This window comes from Cydia pomonella, chromosome 7, assembly GCF_033807575.1.
Source record: "Cydia pomonella isolate Wapato2018A chromosome 7, ilCydPomo1, whole genome shotgun sequence".
Taxonomy (NCBI): domain Eukaryota; kingdom Metazoa; phylum Arthropoda; class Insecta; order Lepidoptera; family Tortricidae; genus Cydia; species Cydia pomonella.
The window spans coordinates 1,819,634-1,831,456 of record NC_084709.1 but is presented as its reverse complement, the minus strand read 5'-3'; the positions used below and the strand labels follow the sequence as shown (position 1 = coordinate 1,831,456).

At 36.6% G+C, this 11,823-nt stretch overlaps 1 protein-coding gene across 1 annotated transcript; it reads right to left on the bottom strand.

The window, feature by feature from the left end:
* Window positions 1-531: 531 nt before the first annotated feature.
* Window positions 532-2,753, bottom strand: LOC133519562 (leucine-rich repeat-containing protein 74B-like). The gene has a single exon (XM_061853571.1). The coding sequence runs from the start codon at window positions 2,626-2,628 to the stop codon at window positions 946-948; it is 1,683 nt and encodes a 560-aa protein (XP_061709555.1). The 5' UTR covers window positions 2,629-2,753; the 3' UTR covers window positions 532-945.
* Between the last annotated feature and the right edge of the window lie 9,070 nt (window positions 2,754-11,823).

Below are 11,823 nucleotides of genomic sequence, written 5' to 3'. Positions count from 1 at the left end.
ATTATTTTGAATATTTAATTGTGGCATTGTGCTATTGTGTGGCATTGTGCGGTGGTTAGAGTAAATACGCGGGTTCGAGAATCGATTCGTTTCGCAAAGCGACGCTAAAACGCGTGGTCATTCTTGTAATTTGTTATGGGGTTTGTTTGACAACATTCATTAACATAGAATGGAATAAATATTTGTGCACTTACAAACCAAAGCAGTAGGTACTTATCTAAGCAAGTATGCAGTAAATTAATTTCTTTATTTGTATCTTTTTGTTTTTATTATTATTTTAACGAATGTATCGTGTTGTATTTTAAGTTACTTGTGTTTTTAAGAATTGCATAAATTGTTTATAATGTTTGCTTGGTCCAATTTATCGTTTTAATTTAAACAGTGTGTAGACTGTTCGGTTTGGAGGTCGCGGCAAGTTAATACTAACTATAAATAGTAATTAATCATAAAGAAAACAAGGTTTAGTAAATTAGCTTAGTTACTTAAATGGATCTTAAAACCTAATAATGAAGTTACATCATATGCCTAGAGTTATTCCAGCATATTTCCATTTCCACAGATTGGGGAGTTCTGAATCGTTTGCCAACTTAATCCCAACAGGCACTATTTTGTAGGAAAGCGACTTCCATCTGACTGATCTGACCTTCAGAAAGAAACTGGGCCTCATTTGGATTAGCTTTGAATGGTAAATATTAAATGATATTTCGTCTATAAGTTCCAAGAAATTAATTGGTATGTCTTATTGTCTCACTAAATCTAACACCAAATTCATTGTAACAGATGGTTTATTAAATTAAAAATAATAAAATAAAGTATTTAAAATCATTATAAAAATAAAGTACTTAACATAAATTCAAAACTACAAACATAAAATAAAACTATAAAAGTTTTATCGTTTTTTGTCAGCGAATATTTCACATCACTTAATTTTGGTGTTGATTTGGTCTACTTCTTGCCCTTCCCCTTTGCTTCTTTCCCTCCCTTCTTCCCCTTCTCAGGAACTGGTTCAGGTATTGGCTCCGGTTCAGGCGGCGGCGTTGGTGGCAGCTTCCTCTCCGGCCATTTCCTCTTCATATACTCCGCCATCATCGCAATATCAACAGTCTTTGCCCCCTTTTTAGAAGTAGGTCCAGAGAAAATGTTAGTCAACTCTGCTATAAGCCCGTCTTCTAAAACAACTCCTGCGGATTTAATTGCATCTGTAAATTCCTTTATTTCTAGTAGATTGTTTCCCTCTTTCAGTAACTGGTAAATCACTAGCGCTATATCCACTTTATGTTTCTTAGGCTTCTTGCATATATATTCTACTCTGTCCAGCGTCGTCTCTCTCGGGTCTGGACCTGTCGCCTTGTATAATCCTTCTACATATCCGTAAGTCACTTCTACGTCTTGTTTATTTGGTAATTGCTTCATGGCGTCTAAAATTTTTATAAATTTGTCGTTTACGTTAATACCATCCATATAAAGTTTCTGTATTTTAACTACCTTGGTCTGTAGTTTATTTATAAACTGTATGGAATCTTCCGCGCTAATCGGGTTGTATGAAACGTTATAAGTTACCATTTTCTTAGGTTTTGCCATAGAGGCAATCAGGTCCATTGCAACTTCTGTGGTCGATAGTTTGTTATTGCTAATGTCTAAGTGTTGTAAGTTTTTTGCCTTGAAAATCTGTTTTATTCCTCCAGATGTTTTGGTGCCACATAAACTGTTCCATGACAAATTTATATATTTAAGTAAGGTGCTGTCTCCTAACTCATTGAGTAGGTTGCAGAGTCCGGAAGGGAAGGAATACAGAAGATTGCGGGATAAGTCTAAGTAAGTTATTTTGTTGTTCCACTCTAAAGCTTCAGAGAGAGTTTGCGCACTTTTTCCGCTGATACCATTGTTGGACAGGTTGACTTCTTGAACATTAGCTTGGGAGAATATAGCCCCAGCGAAGTGATCAGTACCGGCATCACCCAGCTGATTTCGACTAAGATTGAGCACCTTCAAACCCTTATTCTTCGGCAGTCCGGCACACAGTCTGAGAGCTCCGCTCGGCCCGATCCTACATCCCGAAAGATTTAACTCAGTTAATGCAGTATTATTCGTCAGCATCTCACCTAAATGGAAGCAGGCGTCGTCGTTTAAAAAGTTGTCTGTCAAATTAATGGTGGTAAGCGTTCTATTATTGATTAGACTCTTGGCCATAGCTTGGATGCCGTAAGGATTAACGCAGTAATAGCTCAAGTCCGCCTTATTTCCGAGCAGCGCTCTGTAGAAAATTCGAACCGGGGTCTGATTCATCTGCTTACATAGAGTTAGGTACAGTTCTTGGCCGTCATCAGGGTAGATAGGTTTAGGCGCTGGTCCTAATAACGCGTGTGATATCCCAGGGTCGGGGATGCACGGGTAATTGTAGTAAACATGTCTGAAAACTGCGCTGTCGGACTGGCTGACGTAAGCGGCACATATTTCTCCACTTCCAGGTTCATAGAGACCCTGTTCATAGAGAACTCTCTTCTGATTTGGGGCGTCTAAACTCATGACGAGTGAAGACCATTCGGACATGGAAGGTTCCACTGACTCCTCCTCTTGGACTTGTATTTCTAAGACTTCCACCGTCTCATCAGACCCGCTGTTAGACATGATGGTAGATTATTTAAAAAATATTACAAATATAAATAATATGAAAATAAATAAAACTCAGAAATTAAATTACTAAAAAATCAATGACAATGAAAAATGACATTTTAAAAATCCTTGCCATATTATCGCTTAAAAAAACCTTAAAAAACATAGAGGAACAATGTAGGAACAATAATATAAAGATGGAATGGGGGAAGAGGGAGATGCTCTTATGGAGCTTTCAATAGGAGTAGCAGAGAAAGTGTTATTATTGTTTGTCCTTGTCATTTTCAATTTTTTTTTATTCCCCTCCATGAATTTAGTATGGTTTATGGTGGGCAACAAATAAATCAAATAATAATAAATAAATCATTTAACTTGGATCATTTTGTGTTAGTGACAATTTTTATTATCTTAAAGCTAAGTTAATACCAAATAACCCGACCAAATTACGTAAGTTATGAAGTATGTCCTCAGGAATCTTAAAACGTGTTGGAATTTCAGATGTACACATCCTTATTGCACTGGAATCATAAGGACTCTTCTGCGATGGAAAGCCATATATATAACTATAACTCGTCGTATGTTACAGTCCATCAGTCCTAAATTATAAATACCTAGTTATCTGTGAATTGATACCTACCTCTGTCCTGTCTCCTCAAGGGACACCAGCTTAGTTTTTAGAAATGTAGTAACAGTAAAACAGGCAAGAACAGTAACACATCTAGAAATAATCGGTGCATCTGTCGTTACATCCGTAACTGCATTTTGCATTATTATTATTCTATCTTTCACCATTTCCTGTATCATTTTTTTGGATTATACTACGTCGGCGGTAAACAAGCACACGCCCCGCCTGATGGTAAGCCGTCCCTGCAGGTGTTACATGCGCGTTGCTGACCCTAACACTCCGCACCCTCGTAGAGCTCTGGCAACCTTACTCACCGGCAGGAACACAACACTATGAGTAGGGTTTAGTGTTATTTGGCTGCGGTTTTCTGTAAGGTTGCGCCCAGTTGGGCTCTGCTCTAGATCTGGAATGACATCCGCTGTGATGTGCCCTACCACACAAAGCGAGATGACATTCACAGTGCCCATACCTCGCTTCTAAAGCTTTAAAGCTTCTTGGATTACAATTTAAAATAATAAATGTATTTTCAACTTAAACATTTCATATTCAATATCAAATAACGTCTAATTTTCTGAAAAGCTGCGCTCGCGTCGATCCGACAAATGGTGACACCTAAAGGGGAGATGGCAGATAGTGTCAGATATCCTGTCAGATGAGATACAGCTCCACAATGATCGCTAATGTGCCCTGATAACATCTGAGAGGGGCTTAAAATGGAGTATTTAATAATAATTACTGATCGAGATACCTTGGGATTTGGCTTTTGGTGATGACAAGTTCGTTGAAAACGTCATTTTTGGTAAACTCATCATAGGAAGGTCTCCAACTGGATGGGTGTTTGTGTTGGTCAAAGTCACAGGGAATCGTCAGATGAAGACAACGCATGAAAGGACGTAGTGAAGATCCTTGGGTACACAGGAAAGGGGACGTCTTTCGGCGAGTGTGACGTGTAAACACGCACTCCTGCTTTCTGGGCATCCACTGTTTTAGGGAACCTCGAGAAGAAAGAAGAAGAACGTGCACGGGCATTTTTAGAGATTTTGTTACCGTTTTGTTTTGACGACCGGTCTGGCCTCGTGGGTAGTGACCCTGCCTATGAAGCCGATGGTCCCGGGTTCAAATCCTGGTAAGGGCATTTATTCGTGTGATGAGCATGGATATTTGTTCCTGGGTCATGGGTGTTTTCTATGTATTTAAGTATTTATAAATATTTATATATTATATATATCGTTGTCTAAGTACCCTCAACACAAGCCTTATTGAGCTTACTGTGGGACTTAGTCAATTTATGTAATTAATGTCCTATAATATTTATTTATTTATGTTATACAAATATACCCGGCTATATACCTACAGGATGCCTCTAGCATTGGGGCTTGTAATGTAAAAATTGATTCAGGGATTTTCTTACTCATATTAACTACTTTAATTGTTTCAAAATTTAGAATAGAATCGGGTTGCGATAAAAGAAGCTTTAATGCATTTGAGTTTTTTGATAGAATACATAAGGCTTGTTTTGGAGTAAAATGCATTGCCTAGTACCGCTTTTATCGATATATTATTTGATAGTTATTTTTATTTTATTTACTTAGCAAAGCACATCAAACGCAAATCCACCATTGACACGCGTTATAACTACGTCACTAAATCACAAACGAAATAAAGTCAACCGTCTCTTTTGTGCTTCCACAAATTTATCTTTGCAATTCTCTAAACCACTACCAACTGCATCCCCTTTCATTTCTATATAAGCTTCTAAAACTTCTATGGTTTTCCAACGGTAAAATTAAGTTGGTTTTTGAATACGATTCTAAATTTGAAAAGAGACGTATGTGCCACGTATTTTCTATTATTCTTAGGACGTTTTTGGCAGAGAGGGTAATACGTCACCTGGTGTTGGAGCTATTGTGTGCACCCTCGTTGCTCCCTGCTCCCTAAAGATTTAATTACTGTAGTTTGTGATCGGCCGCTACTGCTCTGGTGGAAATAAGGGAAATGTTCGATTTTATGTATAAAATGTTTCGCCTATAGTAGTTTTAGGATTTACAATTTAATGGATGGCTTGAGCCGAAGTCCATACCTACTGTTCTTAGAAATCTCTAAGGAAAATGAACTGCTCACATTAATATTAAAAGCAGAAGTTGTAAAAATAATGTTAAAACTGTTTTTGAGAATTTATCATTATTATTGATAACTTAACAACCACACCCTCCCTCCACCCCTTTACCTGTTTGTGAAAATTTGAAGTAACAAATAATACCTCACTCACAAATATACTAATACACTTCAAAAATAACCCGATCTTTACTAATGCATGTTATGTCTACAATAATTTCAATATAAAATGTAATTTTAATGTAATTAAATTTATGCACTGAGTAAAATTTCACCCTGTACCCGAAAGACATTCTGAAATGTTTATTAACTAGACTACCTGTTTAAGATTATTGAGAATACCTTGCCCATGACAAACCACAATTTCGATATATTATTTTGTATTTAGATATTACAAAAATACTTAAAGCAGATCTGGTCAGTACCCCTAGTGTACATTTATTCGATAGCGAAACGTGACGTACGCGTTTGCGTTAAGTCTCATTTTGTATGGCATTTTGAGTTTCCAAAACGTCCCGCTTGGCGCGCTGTTTCTAAATCCCATACAAAATGAGACTTAACGCAAACGCGTACGTCACGTTACGCTATCGAATAAATTTACACTAGGGGTTCTGTTCAGAAGATTGAATACTTCTCAAATTGTCATCGAGATTTAAAATTCTCTTTTAACGAACACACCGCCATCTAAATTAATATCAGATGAAACTAAATCTACATCATCCCTAATCCTGGACCCACAGGGACTGATCATGAATATCAAACGTATAGTGCTTTTTATTAGGGTCGCCATTTTTTTTTTCCTTATTGTAAGAACTTAACCGAATTTTCTTAACCGATTTTTTTTCGTTATTGTTGTTTTAACCTGAAATTACTCTAAGAGAACAAAAGGGTCTGAATTTTAAAGAGTCAGGTTTTAGTCCATTTTTTAATTTCCTTGGTTTTACCACAGATTTGTCTAAGTTAGTATGTAGGTAAATAATTCTAATTACATTAAAGTAAACTTAGTTTGAACTACTGTCTATTTTATTTTATTTGTAAGTAGTATATTTAATTTTCCCGAGGGGCTACAGTATGGGGTTCTTCAAAAAAGGAGTAGGTTTCTCTGGAGTTGCAGGCGTCGATATGCTACGATGACTGCTTCCCATCAAGTGGGCCGTGTGCGTGTTTGCCACCGACGTGGTATAAAAAAAAACTTATTTAAAAAAAAAAAACACTCATGACAAGGTAGTACCAGAAAATCAAAAGACGTGAGAGTGAGAAAAAATGGTGTTTTAAAATACATTTTATTTTAAAAGAATAAATATTTATATATCAGTATTTGCGAAAACTATGACAGTCCTTGCGTTTTGCCATACTATGATCACCATACCGCATTTTAAACTTATAAAAAACGTTTGGGGAAGTTTTTGCAATAATTTTACTTTTTAAAATCCCTGACAAAACAAATGATATATTGATTTAAAAAAATGATGCAAGCTACGAGAACTTTAAAGGACGGCCATAAAAAAAAAACCTTAATTTTTTGGCAGTCGACCATCGTATTTTGTCAGCCCTATTCCAGTACCTTGGGGCTCTATAGTTATCTGATCCGGATTAAACCAGTAAAACGCGGTAATTATTCCGCGTCCGCGGGCCGAATGGGATTTTTCGTAGTGCCCACACCTCGGCCATTGTGCGTTGTGTTTTGTCACTGGCCTGGATGATTCGGATTTGCCTGGTTTGCTGCGTTTTTTAGGCCAAATATTCAGTGGTTTTTGAGAAACCGAACAGATGTTAATCTTTTTTTTCTAAGCAGAGATGTCCGCAAGCAATATTTTTTTTTATTAAAGAATTATTTAAAAAAAAATGACCGCTTGGGGGACCGGTGTTCCGAAAGTTCGCGAGTTCCATTCAATTGAATGAATTTTTCAATTTTCCTTAAAAAAAATTGTTATTTGTATGTTGAATCAAATCAAAAAATTAAATCGGAGGTAGGTATTTATATTAAACACGTTCTAGTAAATAATAGCTTTATGAAATTTTTAATATAAAAACTATAACATATAAACTCGATTGTCATGGCATTACAATTTTCTTCGATCTGTGGTAATTTTCACAATTTACTTAAGTTGCAGTTGGTTCAGAAAATACAGTTTAAAAGAGTCGTAGCGCTTTTTTGGATCACAATACGGCTGCTATAAATTTAATAAGCAATCTTGAGACCTTTTTCGAGGGACTGTATTGATTCGAGTCCTTAGTTTTTGACTTTCACTCGATAGAAAAAATCACGAACATAGGTATAAAATGCACTTTAAATATTTGTACGAAATTATGCACAAAAACTAAAAATATGAACATTTCTTCTAAAAATCGGCCTTATCATTGTTGAGGGAACGTATCGATTACTTTTTTGTTTTTTTATACTACGTCAGTGGCAAACAAGCATACGGCCCGCCTGATGGTAAGCAGTCTCCGTAGCCTATGTACGCCTGCAACTCCAGTTACATGCGCGTTGCCGACCCTAAACCCCCCCCCCCCCCCCCCCGTTGAGCTTTTTTGTTATTTGAACATACAAAAACTTTTTTTTTAATTCGATCTCGCTTACGCTAAGTGAGAGTGAGAAAAGAACTCGAGCTTACTGGGCCTTAACGTCAGTTGATATCTAAAGTCTTCTGATCCTTCCGACGACCGGTCTGGCCTCGTGGCTAGTGACCCTGCCTATGAAGCCGATGGTCCCGGGTTCAAATCCTGGTAAGGGCATTTATTCGTGTGATGAGCATGGATATTTGTTCCTGGGTCATGGGTGTTTTCTATGTATTTAAGTATTTATAAATATTTATATATTATATATATCGTTGTCTAAGTACCCTCAACACAAGCCTTATTGAGCTTACTGTGGGACTTAGTCAATTTGTGTAATAATGTCCTATAACATTTATTTATTTATTATTCCTAAAAAATATAAACTTCTGGCATCTTTTTATTTTGAAATTATTGAAGATTTCCTTAAGAGCCCATCAACGTGCTCACTAGCGCCACTGGAAATAATTGTGATTGTTTCGCTAATTAATTGTGATTGTCCAGTGGCGCTAGTGAGCACGTTGATGGGCTCTTAAAAGAGGTAAATTCTTCTAAGATTATTTTATCATAGCAACGCGGGACGCAGTAGTTGCTCTTAGTGACCGATTTACAAATCTACACTGTATTAATAGCTGCGCAAGTACAATCGTGCGCAATTTTATATAATTATTCCTCTTTATGTAAAAAAACTCATTGATAAAAATCCCTTCTCTCTATGACATAGAGCGACTTGATTTGATTTTGACGTTTTGACATTTTTGATTGGTTAATCATACGATAATAAACAATACGGCTAAACGAATTAAAAAAAAAGTGTTATTCTAATATTTCTAATAAATAAACAAGTCTAACAAGCTATTATTACATTAATTATATTTTCGTCAAGTAAATGTGTTTCGGTGTGGTAACCAGTATCAATGTCACTGCATCGCGGAGCCCAGATAAGATGATGTTTCTAAAATTTTCGTAAGTTTATTTATTGTTTATTAATTATTACTATAGCTAATAGTGGTATAAATATCAGATGAAGTGGTACACTGGTATCGGAGCAACAGGAGTGCAACTCTTGTTGAAGTGCGAACGCGTGCCGCGAATTACGGCCATCTGACACGCCATGGTTAAACCTATGGGTTAAACACATAGTTAGATATTGTATATTAATAAACAAAATTGTAATGAATAAGATAATAATTATACTTCGCAGGCTACCTATTTATTTCATGCCAAAAATACCTGCTATGTCATCAAATCACTACTCCTTTGATGGAGATAAAATAATTCAGCGTGCGTATTCTACCCGTAACTACCTACCAGTGTTGACCGAACGTAAATTAGAATTGAAAATATTGAAATTAAACATTACAAATTGAACCGTAAAGAACAGTAGACTGTAATCGTCCGTTGAGGTTTACGGTTAAATTTGTAATGCTTAATTTTCAATATTTTCAATACTAATAAACGTTCGGCCAACACTGCTACCTACGATCTATAGGCCTACCGTAAACACCGAAGTCCACAAATTGCGGACATTTTTCTCTTTTACTCCAATTAAGGCGTAATCAGAGTGACAGAGAAAGAGAAAGCCCTCAGTATCTTACGTTTGCGAATGACCTAATATGAGACCGTACTAAGAAATGTTTTTAATTATTTTCTTAGTTTGCTTAATGCAGCGCGAAGTAATAGATGAAGATTTCCAAGATTTATTATGTTTATAATTATACTGTTTATTAATTTAGCAGATAATGCTAAGTATCAAAATCAAATGAAGTGGTATCGGAGTAACAGGCGTGTAACGCGTGACACGTGCAGAACGCCTGTGCACGTGTCACGCGTTACACGGCTACAAGAAGTACGAACGCGTGCCGACGCGTGCCGCGAATTGCGGCGTATTAGCCATCTGACAAACAAATATTATAATAAATTAGTAATAAATAAGATAGTATGATGTCTGGTATTGTTTGAGTTGCAAAGTGGAGGAAAATAACTCATCAAATCTGTCTCACAGATGTTCATGCATCGATCGATGATCTGTCTCACAGATGTTCATTGGAGGATTGTTAGTTTTTTGGCTCATGACATTTATACGAAGTAACCCTTTCTCTCTTGTGCGTGAACTAAATTTCCATACAAATCTGGGAAATTATTTAGCATCAGGATCTAAAATTCTTAATGAGAGGAAGGAAGGTAAGCATGCTCCATTATTGTGGTCAAATGCTTTCCTTTATTCCTAAAAAAATTGTCTACAATCACCATGGTTGAAGTGAGTATAAATATCCGTAAAAATGAGGTAATATTTAACCAATTATCGCTGAACGGGCGTAAAATTGCCAATGATTGCATTCGCTGCGCCTGCGGTGGCTTGTTAGTGTGTTTATAAGCTTGCACGGTAGCTTAGGGTCGGTAGGAAAGAGATTTAATTTGGATTGGATTATGCATCTTTTAGTTACGATTGTTTTTGAAAATAGGTAGTTACTATATTTGGCTCCAAAACAATTTGTACTTCAGTCAGCCAATTGTATTGTCGGGTCGGGCCTTATCCGAGATACGGATTTTTTTATACTACGTCGGTGGCAAACAAGCATACGGCCCGCCTGATGGTAAGCAGTTTCCTTAGTCTATGTACGCCTGCAACTCCAGAGGAGTTACATGCGCGTTGCCGACCCTAAACCCCCTCCCCCTCGTCGAGCTCTGGCAACCTTACTCACCGGCAGGAACACAACACTATGAGTAGGGTCTAGTGTTATGGCTGCGGTTTTCTGTAAGGTGGAGGTACTTCCCCAGTTGGGCTCCGCTGTGCTGTGCCCTACCATACACAGCGAGATGACATACACAATGCCCACACCTCTCTTTTGGACGTAGTTTAAGGACGTACCCGGGTCCGGGTCCGGGATATTTTGTGATGGTCTAAGAAATAAAATTTAACTTTAGTCTCTATGCTTTAAAAGACAATTTCGAAGCTTTATTTGACGTTCATAAGCGCATTGTAATATGCCTACTTGAATAATAAACCATCTTTATCTTAAAAAATTGAAAAAATAAAAGTGTTTTGGAGAAACTGACCTGAAAATCTTATACCTAAGGATTTACCGGTAAAACTTAAGATTTACCAACTGGTATTGGTAAAAGTCCGAAATATTGAGCCATCGTCTTTCTATATTCAGCTTTTCTATGATATATATGAATTGGAATTTATATTGATCTCTATCGGAAACGGCTCTAACGATTTCGATCAATTTACTATATGGTGGTTTCCGGGGGCGAAAAATCGATCTATTATCTAGGTCTTATCTCTGGGACAACTCGCATTTTTGAGTTTTTATTTATTTATTTAATCTTTATTGCACAAAAGAAAACCTTATAGTACAAAAGGCGGACTTAATGCCATGAGGCATTCTCTACCTGTGAACCTTTAGGCAAATCAGAGAGTTTTTATATATTTTCCGAGCAAAGCTCGGTCTTCCAGATATTTTTATGTAATATGTTCGCAATACGTGTTTTCTTTGATTAACCTTTTTATTTATAATTTTCCGTAAAGTTTATAATAATCCACTGCATTTAATAATAGGAATTTCTATCCGGTGTCAAACCGTTTGCCCTTATCGCCATCTGTCACTTGCACAATGGAATGCATTCATGCCGCGTTTTTATCGAAAAAATGCATTTTTGGTGAAAGGGCTTTTTATCGGGGAAATTGTGTGGTAAGTGGGGTGAGGTTTTTGATCGATTAGGGATTGTGAACATCCGTTGAGGTGTCGTTTTTGACAAGATTTAAGTACGTTGAATAAGGAAAAGGTTATTATTTTAATATAATATTTAAACTATTACGTCTATTACACTGAAAAAAAAAACTAGCCTGTGTGAATTCTTCTCACTTCTTCTTCAGAACTTCAGAAGTTAAAATAAGTTTATGC

Excerpts from the sequence above, each read along its gene's own strand:
- LOC133519562 (XM_061853571.1), bottom strand. The coding sequence starts at position 2,628 with ATGTCTAACAGCGGGTCTGATGAGACGGTGGAAGTCTTAGAAATACAA.